Source organism: Pseudorca crassidens, chromosome 18 (genome assembly GCF_039906515.1).
Source record: "Pseudorca crassidens isolate mPseCra1 chromosome 18, mPseCra1.hap1, whole genome shotgun sequence".
NCBI lineage: Eukaryota > Metazoa > Chordata > Mammalia > Artiodactyla > Delphinidae > Pseudorca > Pseudorca crassidens.
The window spans coordinates 1,445,977-1,460,004 of NC_090313.1; the positions used below are offsets into that span (position 1 = coordinate 1,445,977).

At 53.8% G+C, this 14,028-nt stretch overlaps 1 protein-coding gene across 11 annotated transcripts in view; it reads right to left on the reverse strand.

Annotated features, from left to right (window-relative positions):
* Positions 1-1,253: 1,253 nt before the first annotated feature.
* The window catches only part of TMCO3 (transmembrane and coiled-coil domains 3), a 31,438-nt gene continuing 18,663 nt past the window's right edge, over positions 1,254-14,028 (reverse strand). For 5 of the 11 annotated variants that reach the window (XM_067713079.1, XM_067713071.1, XM_067713072.1 and 2 more), the window contains 7 exons: positions 11,367-11,553; positions 11,168-11,288; positions 5,980-6,196; positions 3,214-3,364; positions 2,533-2,612; positions 1,693-1,842; positions 1,254-1,509 (listed from right to left, as the gene is read on the reverse strand). In XM_067713079.1, coding sequence (XP_067569180.1) covers positions 1,396-1,509; positions 1,693-1,842; positions 2,533-2,612; positions 3,214-3,364; positions 5,980-6,196; positions 11,168-11,288; positions 11,367-11,553 — 1,020 coding nt within the window. In that variant the 3' untranslated portion in view covers positions 1,254-1,395. Of the gene's footprint in view, positions 1,510-1,692; positions 1,843-2,532; positions 2,613-3,213; positions 3,365-4,130; positions 4,326-5,979; positions 6,197-11,167; positions 11,289-11,366; positions 11,554-14,028 lie in introns of those variants that run through there. The other 6 variants (XM_067713077.1, XM_067713076.1, XM_067713075.1 and 3 more) reach the window with 4 other exon arrangements.

The following is a 14,028-nucleotide window of genomic DNA, read 5'->3' on the forward strand; positions in this document are numbered from 1 at the left end:
CCTCAGCTAACACCTCCCACTCCGCCCAAGGATCCCGAGGGAATGGCGCCGTGTGGAATGATTTAAAAATGAATAGAACCAATGCTAGTTTCTAAAAATAAGCACGTTTACATCATTTCTCCATTGATTTACTTCAGACTAGATACAATTTACTTCACCTTAATGTGTTTTAGTTAGTATTACTGCAACCCATAATTTACATCTGCGATCCGTAATCACACCTAACATCTCTGTCCCTCTACACCAAGTGTTCTGGACAAATCATTGGGCCCTTAAAGGCAGTATTTATAGGAAAACTCAACTTAGGTGCCCCTTAGGGAAATGTGTGTAAGGATCAGATCTTCAGCTGTGTGGTTTTCTAAAATGGGGCACACTTTGGCCGCAGCTGTGGCTGTCTTGCCGCTCTGTCTCATCAGAGCTGGGAGACAAGGAGGCTGTTGTAATTGCTGACCCCACTGTGAGCATGTGAGACTGGATAATGTATGGAATGAAAAAAAAAATCATCAAAAGTAAAAAAAAAAAAAAAAAGGGCACGTAATCACCAACACACTTTTCGAATTCAAAGTCAGAACTCAGCCTGTACAAGCAGCTCTGCGTTCATTTAGCCTCTATAAAAGTGAGGTAATAGATGACACACCTTAATTTTCTTTTTCTTTTGTTTTTTTTGGCCACACCATGCTGCAAGCGGGATCTTAGTTCCCTGACCAGGAATCGAACCTCCACCCCCTGCAGGGGAAGCATGGAGTCTTAACCACTGGACCGCCAGGGAAGCTCCCGCCCACCTTTTTTTTGCATCTTAATTTTAAAATCTGACAAAGATTAGTTCAACATAAAAATCTAATTAAAAAGACAGGTTTTCAATAAATTTCAATTAATTATACTGATCATAAATGATATTTATTAAGGAATGCATAGTCTTGTGATTCAAAACCAAATATTTTAAAAGAATGATTTACCTGATAAAAACTGACATGAAAGTATTGTTTAAAATTGTAATAAAAAGCAAAAGACATTTAGAAGAACTTGTCTCCTTTTAGAAAACATAGACTTTAAGGATTAAAAGTAACTTTCCAAACACATTCTGAGAATTAAAAGCTCACGTCACAGAAACATTTAATAACAAACATCGACCAACGGTTTACAAGTTGTACAATAAATAAAAAAGCCTCCTAGTTTTTTTCCTTACCAAAAAAACATGAACTGATGAAATAACAATAGAAAGTTGACATTAATTTCTGAAGAAAAGGCACATCCAGGCAAAGGAGTCAAGGCGATTTGTAAAACGCAGAGTTACATGTACACGGTGCATAATCACTGCACGCAGAGGCGGGTTCCGGGAGACTCTGAGGTCCGGGAACGCGGTGCCAGTTCCGGCCGGTCGCCTGGCTGCGGTCCTCAGAGGCTGGACCTTCTCTCGGGCCGCGGCGCACACCTGGCGACGGCCGCTCGCCAAAGCAGCGGGGCCAGGAGGAGGCTGAGCGTGGTCACACTCAGGATGAGGAGGTACACCTGCCGGGGGCGGGGCGTCAGCGCGGCCGGGGGCGTGTCTCCGCATCACGGCGTGCGAGCCTCTGGTGCCCGGCCTGGACGAGGGCGCCCCCTTCCCCAAGAGGTCCCGGGGACTGGGGCGCCCCCCCACCCCAGCCCTACTGCCCCTAACAACCCCGCTCCACCAGCCGGGCAGAGACTCACCTCCCGAGAGATGATACGTGCTCTGCGCGCCCGGCTCCCCAGGACCAGAGAGAACTCGCTGACCTGGGCCAGCCCCGCGGCCACGATCCACTTGACGTACTGGCTGGTCTTGGGCAGCAGCAGAGACAGGACCAGGGCTGCCAGGGCGAACTGGCAGAGCGGCAGGTCACGCTCTGCCAGGCCGGGCCCGGAGCACCGCCCGCAGGAAGCAGGGCGGGTCCGGGGTGGGGGGAGGCCGCCCCAGCACCGCGTGGGAGGACGCACGGAGACACCCCGGGGAAAACCAAGGCCCTCCCGCCAAACGAGTATCGTGCAGCCTTCAGAATGGAAACTTTGTTTTCAACGCAACGTAAAGAAAGCGGAGGAAAGCAGCCTGCGGCGGGCAGCGCAGTTCAGCCGCCATCGGGGCACCGCCCCTTCTCATCCGCAAAGCCAGCGGCCACTACCCAGGCCACGCCCACTCCCAGAATCCCACGCTGACACGGGCACCTCAACAATTTGTAGTCACAGAGATCAGACAAGTGGAAAGTGGCGAAATAGTTCTCAGTGGCCGTGAAAAGGTACGTTTGCGTCACCAGAGCCGGGTTGCGGTTCTTTAGACCCACTTAGAAGTCAAATTACAGAGCAAGGGTGTCACTGGAGGATCCAGAGAGCGGTTTCTCCAGTCCCAGCTTCTGAAACCCCCGTTTTCAACACAAACTGAGCCGAAGGGCCATCCCGATCCAAGACGCCCCAGCTGCCGGGCTGCGCTGGGCGGGGGGCACACACAGGCAGGAAGCGGGGCACGTGGTGTGACAGGGGAAAGCAAAGGCAGGGCGGACTCGCAAGCAGGGGCCCTACCTTCATGGCCACCACCGAGAGCGTGAGGGCCAGCAGCACGGCGAGCTCGCGCAGCACGAAGGTGGGGAACACGTGAAGTCCTGGGGGACGGGCACGGGCGATCGTCTGGGCTGGGCGGCCGGCCTCCCTGCCACCCCTACATCCACAGGCTCCTCCGCCAGGACGGGAAGGGGCAGGGTGTCTCCCACCCACTCCACCCCGAGACCCCGAGCAGAGGGCCGGGTGACTCGGTGCTCCCCGCCCTGTTTCCACGGGCTTCAGAACCTGCCTCTCGAGGCACCCAGAGTCTCTGGGGCTCTTGGACCCACCGAGCGGTGCAGGGTGTGAGCGAGAGGCCAGATGGCCGTGCTGTGACCACGAGTGGGACCGCCCCCCTCCACGGGGACATTCCCAGGGCAGCAGCCTCGACACACTAGTTTGATTTTTTGTATTAAAATTAGAATTTCTTCCTGCACTTGATGTGGACGTGCTGAAGTGGGCCTGCCACCCTGCTGAGCGGTGGACCCTCAGGACCACCAGTCAGGAGCCCCCGTCCCTCAGCTCAAACCTTCCCTCCTTCTAAGGTAGAGTCCCTCAGACCCTAGTCGCCATGGGGACTGTTTTTGCGGCACAAGCTAAGTAGAAACACGTGTGAGCAGATGAGACCCAGTGGGAGTGTCACCCCTGGAGGAGGAGGGTCACCTATGGACGCGAAGAACACGATGGCCAGGAAGTCGCGGACGGGCTCCACGCAGGACACGACCTCCTCAGCGACCACGTGGCCCTGGGAGGACACCAGGGCTCCGGCCAGGAAGCAGCCCAGCTCCATAGACACGTCCAGGAGCTCGGTGACCTGAGGGGAGGAGGACACAGGTCACGCCAGGTGCACCCGCCAGTGACTCTGCTGAGGACACACGAGAGGGCCTCTTGGACGCGGCGGGATGTCCCCATAAAACTGCGACAAGCCAGCTTCCCTGCCCCCGCCCAGGCCCCTGCGGCGTCCCAGGAGAACCCCACAGAAGGCACAGCAGGGGACGTCAGCTCACTGACCACGAGCGAGAGGAAACGGTCATACAACAGTTGCAACCATCGTTCGTGTAGACTGCTGCAGACGTTTTGAGTGGGACTATTTCCCAAGATCTAAGAATTTGTGACACACTTTCTTTACCCTGAATCAATAAACAGCCCAACTCCCCTGGCATTAAACACGTGGCACACAAAACTATTCCCCCACCCCCACCCTGGCCAGCGCCTAGAGGAAGGAAGCGGACACGGTGTTTAAATCGGGGAGGTAAATCCAGTGACGAGAGCAGCAAAGACAGATGGACGATGTTCCAGGAAGCCCTGCTGACGACCGTGTCAGAGCCCATCAGATGCCTGGGAGCGGATCCGACACAGCGCTCGCTGCCGCCGCACACGTGACACACGCCGGGCAGCGCGGACACGGACGCGGGGAACCAAGGGCGCCTAGCGTTACGGGAGCAGTCACAGAACTCCCTGTGCCTGGAAGCCGACCAGCTGAACCCATCCCCGTGACCCAGAAGACCACGACCAGACAGCCTGCAGAGAGGGGGCCGGGCTGGCCGCCCGCCCACCTGGGGACAGCAGGGCGTCTGGGCCACCCATGCTCGGCCACGCGGCTTCTGTGCTGTGACCTTCGACTTCGACTTCACGGGGGTGAGGAGACGCTCGTGGAGAACAGGTCCTGACCACGGCCATCCACCCCGCGCTAACTCGCCTCCTGTGGATGGCAGGTCTCAGTGAGAAAAGAAAGCAGTGCGTTTCCAGAGGACAACACACAGCATCTCCGTGACCTGGAGCCGGAAAACACGTGTCACGCAGGACCCTGAAGTGCTGCCCTTAAAGAACGATCACAGCACCACGCTACAATTAGGAACTTCCGTTCAAAAACACGTCGTCAAGAGAGTGAAAGGCAAGTCACAAACTGCAAGACATTAGCAAAACTGTATCTGACAAGGAATACCATTCAGCCGTGGGAAGGAATGAAGCACTGGCACGGGCTACAGCTTGGGGTCAGCCTCTGAAACATGCTGGGCGGGGAGAAGGGCACGGCCACCTGGGGAAACCAGCTGCGGTCACGCAGGCCCACACGGCCCGGGCCTAGACCCGCACGTCCAGCCTCACTCCCACGGCCCGGAACGTCTAAGCACAGACGGCGCGAGTGAGCGGCGGCCTCGGGCGCTAGATGCCTCCCCCAGCGCCCGGAACCCGCGCAGGCACTCGGGACACACGGGCCGCAGAGCGAGGCTGCTTCGGCTCAAGTGCCGCTGGGCGGCAGCACGGAGCGCCGGGTCAGAGCACTCTGCTGGGTGCCATTCCAGAGGACACTCCAGATGGGGCGGAGCAACGCACAAAACCCAAGTCGGTCACATACGTGAACGGCTCTGAGCAAAAGCAAACCTCAGTCTTCTCCCAAGATTACGAGACACTAGCAGGCAACGCAACTGTGTAAGGAAGTTCTTTTCCTCAGTGTCCTTTATAGGATTAAACTTTTCTCTTGACCTAACTGTAGGCTCATGTGCAGTTCTACGAAGTCATCCAGAGACCCCGGTACCTTCCCCCAGGCTCCCCCATGGCAGCATCTTCCCAAGTCACAGCACGAGTCCCGTGGATGTGACACCGTGGAGCCACGTGGGCCGCCCGTGACCTCCGGGGTCCTCCCCACCGCCCTCCCTCCTCAGCACCCGGCCAGCGGCCTTCCCCCATCTCTGATCTGTCTTCACGAACTGCACGGAAGTGGAGTGACATAGCTCCTGACCTTGGGGACTGGCTTTTCGAGTCAGCACAGCTCTCCGGCGACTCACAGACCCACGGTTCAAAGCTGGATGGCTGCCCTGGCGTGGAGGGCCGTGGCTGGCTGAACTACGCGCCTGAGGAAGGCCATCTGGGCGGTCTGGGCCGATGGGAGCACAGCTGTTGTCACGCTCACACGTCAGTTTCCACGTGAACACGGGTCTTCACTTCTCCGGCGCACGTCGAGGGGCGCAGCTCTTCCGTGCAGGTGATGCCCCCAGAGCTGGGACTGTTTACGGGGTCTCCGGCCCCTCCCCTGCTCTCCCATGAGAAGCCTGTCCCTTAACTGGGACGGCCGCCTCCCAAACAAGCCTCTATGGTGAGCTTTTCACGTTACAGTGAAAGAAGTTACACTGCTCACTAGCTTGTTCTCATCAAACAGAACAAAAAGTCGTTTTAAACTGTGATTCTTGCTTCGGATGCAAAGCGTCTAAGACACACTCGCACGGTTTCACACTCACAAACACCATCCCAGCAGAGAGCCTAGAGCGCGGGCAGAAGCGCCAGGCAGCACGACTGTGCGCGGATAAAACACCCACAAGCGTCTCACGGATGCCAACTGTTAGTAAAATGAAAGAGAAAGGACCGATCACAAGCTCTCGGTGAACAGAGGGTGAGTCAGGCGACGTAAGCGGCGGGCATTCGGGGCCTTACCGTCAGCATGAGGAAGGTGAAAGCGGAGATTCCCAGGATGAGGACCTCCTTGTTCCCCTTGCTCTCCGCGTGCAGCCTCCGGCAGTACGGTCCCACGAGGTAGGTCCTCACGACAAGACAGAAGAGGAGAACCGCAGCAAGCGAGAAGAGGACCTGCCCGACCAGGCCCAGGACCCGCAGGATCTCCATGGCGACGCTGGGAAAGAGAGGGAGACGCCTGATTCTCCTCAGAATACGCTCAAGTCCAACGAAATGACCTTTCATTCCTTTTTAGCATTACAAAATAAATGACCCAAATCGCAGACGTTTCCATTACTAAATGTTAGAATAAAATCCATCAAACATTAACCTCAGAAATTAAGTTACTTGAATATAGAAGCTGAATTGTGTTGCAATTAATACTTTGGAGTAAGTACATTTTATAGGATGTAATGACTCGTGACTGACAGCTTATGTGTCTCCATCGATGACAGATGATAAAAGTCCTCACTAGGAATTAACCCCCATTTGAAATTCTTTGTAAGGCAACAGTCGCTCTGTAACACGACACTGCAGGCTCCCCACCAAAGCGTGACTGGGGGATGCCAGCGACTTTCAGAAAAGCCTTCCCTTAGCCCAAGCCAGAACTCTGAATTTTCTGCTACTTAGTCACGGAGAAAAGGCTTCTGCACGAAGCCCTTTTTAGAATATGCTACTCAGATCTCAATATATTGTTAAGATCTCAACCTAATGACCTTCACAAGATAGGCATTATTGTGCATCTGTCGTGTTCATGGTAACATACACAGTTTTTAACCCCAGTTCCCCATCACATTTAGGAAACCCTTCAGTCCAAAATTCTGGTTTAAGAGCTCTTGATGGAAGAATATAAATCAGGTGGTAAGAGAGGACTCGCCCCTGCAGCCAGGCCTAGACCAGCAGCCCAGACACGTCCCAGGGTGTGTGATGCCTCAGGGCGTCACAGCAGAGCCTCTGTGAACACCCACGGCTAAGGCTCAGGATGACAGCCCAGGGGAGAAGGCGGGGTCTGTGGCCTCGGCAGGAAGAGAAACCTGCGCGAAGTCCCAGCCAGGCCCCCACAGCCCGGCAGCTGACGCCGAACTCCTCACCCACCGCCCGCGACCCGGACCCTCAGGGCCGGCACCGGGCGCCCCTTCCCCCTGTACCCCAGTGACCCCTGACTCATCCCCTTCAGTGGGCTGCAGAGGCCAAAGCAACACGTGGGGATGCGGTCTGACGTCCGTGACCCGAGGGCCGGGGCCACGTCTCCTGGGCTGGACCCGGGAATGGGTCGTCCAGGCCCAGCCACACTGGGGGTGGCGTGTGGGGGAGCTCGTGCGCCGTCCACGTCCACCCTTGACAGACGGCCCTGCCCACCAGGGAGAGGCGCCCCCGGACTTCCTTCCGTGGGGGGCAGGGGGCGGGGTGCTCTCCCACTCGCTTGTTGCTGAGTTAGCCGCTCTCAGCGCTCACCTGTCTGTTAACTGCGTTAGTCTCGTTTTTCTCATTGATTTGTAGATCTTCATGAAATGAGAAACTTAACCCTCTGTCTTAAAATCAACTATACTTCGATTTTAAACAATAAGACAGAACGTGTACACACATCTCTTTCCCATTTCTCTTTGGCCTGCTTACCTAATGTGTTCCTGTACATGTATGTGCACGTATACGTGTGTGCACACATGTATGTGTGTATATGTATGTGTGCAGGTCTGTGTGTATCCATGCGTGTGCGTGGGTGGATGTGTGTTTGTGCGTATTTAAACATTCAAAGTATGAAACCTCAGTGACACTGATCGCGTTTCTCGTCCTTTATGGCTTCTGGAATTTGTGTTCTGCTTGCACATCTTCAATATTTGGTAAAACATTCATCCATACTTTCTTCTAGAACTTTCATGGTTTTGTAAGATTTTAATTCTAGTAAAATTTGAATTACTTTATAATTTTATCATAGTCTCTGTGTTCTGTCCTTTACCTGTGAAATATTTGGAGGGAAGAAGATAATTCTTTCCTTTAGGAAAGATCAAGACGAGTTCTGAATAAAGCTGAATTAAGAGGCAAAGCTTATATTAACATTACTATTGATTTTATTTAATATTTTTCACTATAAATTTTCCCTGGTTATCAAAATTGGAAAAGAGGTTTCCCCAAATTATACAGAAAAGTAAATAAAGTAAACAGTAAGCTCACCCTAATCTACCCCTCCACTGGACGCTCTGGAACACACATTTCTAGCCCCCGCCTTCTCCTTTATGCAGTTAAAATAACATTGTATGTAATTTTTAACAGCTTTTTTGATACATGTCTCATTTCACACAATTCACCCATTTGAAGTCTACAATTCAACGGCTTCTAGTCACAGAGCTGTGCCACCACCACAGTCTCAGAATGTATTTCATCCCCGAGAGCGAGCCTGCGCCCCTTACACTCACTCCCCGAGCCCAGCCCCCAGCACCACCAGCCTGCTGTCTCCGTGGACCTGCCTGTTCTGGACGTTTCATATAAACAGAATCGTTTGTGGGAACCATGGTGTGGGCTTTGGCGTCTGTCCTCAGGGCTCATCCGCGCTGTAGTGTGTGTCAGCGCGTCATTCCTTTTTATGGCTGAATGACATTTCCCTGTATGTTTTATTCACCTGTCTGTTAGCTAATGGACATTTGAGTTGTTTCCACGTCTCAGCCATCATGACGAATGCTGCCATGAACACTCACGCACAAGTTTTTTTTACTGTGGTAAAATATTTGTAACATAAAATTTACCACCTTCCCCATTAGTGTGTAACTCATGGCATGAGGGGCATTCACGTGGCTGTGCCACCTTCGCCCCCCCAAAGGTGACACCTGTGGACAGGTGTTCCCATTCCTGTGGGGTACACACCCTGGAGCAGAAGAGCTGAGTCACGTGGCAGCTCCATGATTCTCCTTCTGAGAAATACTACATGTGGTCTTGACTCTTTTTTACAACCTAACACAACGCAGGGCACTTTTCCACGTCATTAAAATTCTCGGTAAACATGGCTTCTCATGACAAAACAGGAATTACATCAACGGGACCAGTACCAGTATTGGATGAAATTTTAAATTAGGAAGATAAAAAGAAAAGCTTTCCAAGTCTTCTGCCTGAGCCGTACCTGTCTACCTGGCAGGGGGCCTGGTTCCCAGGTGATACCCGTAGTTCCCAGGGGGCCCGGACACTCTTGGCCGCGGTTCGGATTCTGCCTGGGAAAGGGGGTTCCCGCCTCTCCCGGGAAGGACTTACTGCACATCCCAAACAGAACTCAAACGACTTTCAGCTAAAGTTACAAATCCTTTTTCTGTCTAAATGTTTTTTCAGTTACTTACCCTGAAAATCTGTAGCCAGAAGGACTAATGCAACAAAGGTCGCTTTTCTGACAGTTAAAGACCTTTGGATCAAAGAAAAATGACAAAGGGCCTTCCTGACAAACGGCCTTTAACAGCTGCACATACGAGGGGCGTGTCAGGTGCCTTACGAGTCTCTCCTGTTGACAGCCAGCACACTGTCCAGGTTCCACCTTGTTCCCATCCTACAGGCGAGAACACAGCCCGCAGGGTTGGCAAATGGAGAGCTGGGGCTCCAAGGTGGCCACACACCAGGGCCGGAGGCTTCACCTCTGGGAATCTCAGTTAAAAACCACTCCCTCCTTCTACTTTCCCCAGAGAAGAGATCTTGATCACTTTGGATTGCTGAAACTTATTACAATATCTGGCAAAAGGCAAATACTAAAAATACAAAACGCTTCCACCCCGCCGGTCAGCAATGAGGCAGGCTGTCCACACCCCCCGGACGGGGCTCAGCAGGAAGATGAACACACACCCACCCTCAACCACGCCTCAACATGGGGCTGCTGGCTTTAAAAAATAATGAAAGGATCCAGAGACTCATGTTATCAGATATAAAATGTCCAGGATACGACTGGGAATCACTCAGCACACCAAGAATCAGGAAAACCACAACCTGAATGAGACTCCAACGTCAAGACCCGTCATCACTAGGGTTATCTATCTGACAAAGATTTTAAAGCAGCCACATCGTAAAAATGATTCAATAGCACTTAAAAAATTCTCTTGAAACAAATGAAAAAATAGAAAATCTCAGCAAGAAACAGAAGTTATAAAAAGAAGAATCAAATGGAAATTATACAACTAAACAGTGTAATAACCCGAGCAAAAATCTTGCTGGATGGGCTGAATAGTAGAGAGATGACAGAGGATGGGACCAGTGGACGTGAGGACAAACGGACAGAATCTACCCAGTCTGAACAACAGGCAGAAAACAGACCGAAAAAGAAGTGTCTCAGAGCCCCGTGGGACAACAGAAGAGCCACGTGCGCATCACTGGGGTCCCACGAGGAGGGGGCAATCGGGACTGAAAAAAAACACCTGAGGAAACAATGGCCGAAATTCCTAAACTAGGAATAGACAAGAGACATAGAGCTACAGCTTCGAGGAGATGAACGAACGCCACACAGAACAAACCCAAAGGTATTACGGGCCGGAGGTGTGTGTCCCCCCAGAGTCATCTGGAGGTGGGGCCGGTGCTGGGACTAATGGCCTCTATAAGAGAGACCGGAGGGCTCTGCAGCCTCTCCACCTCCCCTACCGTGGAGACACAGGAGAAGACAGCTGCCTGAGAGGGCACCAGCACCCTAATCTCCGGCGCCCAGCCCCCGAGGCTAAACGTCTGCTGTGTAAGCTGCCGCATCTGTGGTGTCTGCTGAAGAGCCCAAGCTAAGACACCAAGACAGCGTAATTCAATTTCTGAAAACTAAAGGCAAAGTCTTGAAAGCAGCCAGAGAGCAGCCTTGCGTTACTTGTGGAGAAACACAGATCTGAACGACAGCCGGTTTATCACTGAAGCCGTCGGAGGCCAGGGAGAAGCAGCACAGCACTGCCAGGCACTGGAAGAAAGAAATGTCTGCTGCAGACCAACACCCGGTGGCCACGTCCTCCAGCGGGAAGGGAGATAAGACTCAGATGAGGAAACCGAGAGAACCTGCCATCGGCAGCAGACTAACCATGAAAGAATGCCCAGAGCCCTCCAACAGAAACTGGGAACAGAGCAGAAGAAACCTTGTACTTGAGAAGGAAAGGAAGGTCGGTATTTCGATAAACAAATGATCTGAAGCCAGAAAAACAGACCGTGAACTGAAGTACGGCAGCAACCCTACCTGGCGTGTGCGCCGGCTCCCGCCTGGATGAGCGTGGGCAGGACAGCCATGAACAGTCCCAGCTGCACGTCCTGCGTCACCAGCATCCCCAGCAGCACCGCGCCGTAGTCGATGTCGCCTGCTTGGGGAAAAGTCACTAAGAGCGTGTGGACTCAAGTCGGTTAACCTTGACACACGCTCAGAACGCGCGGCCACCTACCTTCCTTGTCGCTGCGAGCGCTGCCCACAAGGAACTTGGACACCAGGGGTGTGCTCGACAAGGAGAGGCAGGTGGAGATAAAGACGCTCTGGGTGGGTCTGATCTGCAGAAGGTGGCCCCAGAGCAAGCCAAAGGCCACCATGAGCAGAGTCATGTAGCAGGGCCCCTGCAGGGAGATCTTCCACACCTGGGAGAGAGCACAGGGGTGAGCACACACCTCAGTGCCCGCGGCCCCGCAGAGCGCGGGCACGCCTGCCCGGGAACCGGCCGGCCCCGCAGCAAACACACCAGCGCAACACCACGAAAAGCGGGGGCGGGCACACGCGGTCACCGAGCGCTGGGCGTGGTTAGGGACGAAGCACGCCCTCCACACTCTCCGCGTCGTGCACTGCCATCCTCAGAACACACCTGGAGCTGGGGACCCCTCCGCCCCCTCTTCCAGCGGAAACGGGACACACCTGAGCAGCCCAGGTGATTCACAGATAAACGACAGACAGTCGAGGGCACGAGCATCCTCGGTGACAAGGCCCGGGAAGGATCTCGCAGACTCGGGCGTCTCTGAACTGTCTCTAATCAGGCCTCTAGGAGATTTCACAGAAGACTGAGAGGGACCTGCCAGCAACTGCTGACACTTCAAAACCCCGCCAAGTAACCTCCCACCATGACAGGGCCACACGGGTACCCCACAAGGCAGGAGAGCCACCGGTACCTCAGGGTGCGCTAAAGCTGTCAGTCACTTATCGCTGAGAAATAAAAGCAAAATAAACGTGGACTTACTAGCGTAGTTATCAATGGATATAAACTTTCTGCACGCCGAGCCCATGGGCCTGCCTACGAAGGGGCGGGATGCGCTCCAGGTGCAGGTCAAGGGTCAGGGCCGCCAGGCGGGGAGCAGCCAGGCTCGGTGGCGCTCAGGGACATCGGAGCTAGGGGACATTAGAGACCCCAGCTCGCCCCAGACCCAAAGGCACCCAATAAGGCCGGTCCCGGCCCAAGCCCCTGCCCTGACTTACGACACACACCTGCTCCCACGAGCCCTGCCTCAGGCTGCATCCCCCGGCGCAAAATCCCTAAAGCATCACAAAAACGTATCACACTGATGCGGGCACGCAGACATCATGGTGAATGACGTTACTTCCTTATTTAACCCTGAACACCACAGTGCTGGGGAAGACAGCTATGAGACTCTGGACCCAGAGGACACCTGACTCTTCCCAACCCCTCACAGCCCAGATGAGAACGCGCCAGCTGAGGTGGCTGCACCAGGGACGCGGGGGGACCAGACGCTGCCCCTCCGCACTCCTAACCGCAAGGTAACACCGCTGCTTGCTGTGAACGTCTGAACGCACGTGAACACCGAGGGGTCCAGGCTGCGCTTTCACAGGGCTGCCTGGGAAGACCCTCCCGCTCCCGGGAGACCCCACAGGTCCTCGCCAGGCCCCTCTGGCCCAGCCACAACACACACCTCAACGGAATTAACAGGAAGAATTCGGCCACTTCCCTTAGGACCAAGAGAAGTGGCCAATTTTCTTTATACTTTAGATTCAGAAATTAACACATGGAGGTGATTGTGCCAGAAGGATGAAAAAGATACCAGAGTACCAGGAGAAAGCCCTGAACTGACTCAGGACACTGTATGAGGAGGAAAACTGACAGGAAGTGAGTCGTCAGTGGATGGACAAATGGAGCTTTAATAGAAAAAAAGGGGGCGGGACTTCCCTGGTGGCACGGTGGTTAGGAATCCGCCTGCCAGTGCAGGGGACACAGGTTCGAGCCCTGGTCTGGGAAGATCCCACACACCGTGGAGCAACTAAGCCCGTGCACCACAACTACTGAGCCTGTGCTCTAGAGCCCGAAAGCCACAACTACTGAGCCCACGTGCCACAACTACTGAGGCCACGCGCCTAGAGCCTGTGCTCCGCAACAAGAGAAGCCACCGCAATGAGAAGCCTGCGCACCACAACAGAGTAGCCCCTGCTCGCCGCAACTAGAGAAAGCCCGCGCGCAGCAACAAAGACCCAACATGGCCAAAAATAAAAATAAGTAAATAAATTTATTAAAAAACAAAAAGAAAGAAGAAAAGGAGGAACTGGGGAGAGGGGTGGGCAGGGCCGGGCACAGCTGCTCCTACGGCAGCGCAGGCTCAGGCCGAGCTCACTTCCCTTCCTGCAGGAAGCACGCTGGTGGTCAGAGAGGACTTGGAGAGCAGCACCCACGGGTGTTTGGCGCTTCTGGGCTCCTTCTGTGTCGCCACAGTCACACTATACGCTCACTTTTTCTTTTGAAGTTCAGCATTTAACATTTTTCTCTTTGTTACTGCACATTCTTGTAACACTTTTAATGGCTACGTAAGAGTCCACCCAGCAGCTACATCCCAGCTTAGCCTCAGACACTCAGCCTGCTTTGGATCTTCCATAAAAATGCTACAGTGAGGAGCTGAGTACCTTTTAGGGGCTAATTTTAAAAACAAAAACCAAAACTTGGGCTTGACTCTTCCCTTTGCCTAGAAACCCAGGAGCAGAACCACAAGTGAAGGACGTGAACCTGGCAAGGCTCTCGAATCCAACTGCCGGACTGCTCCCCAGAAGGGGCACGAGCTGTCACTCTCATCAGCCTGGTGGGAGGGCGCCCAGTGACCACCCGCAAAGTCACTGAGAGCCCT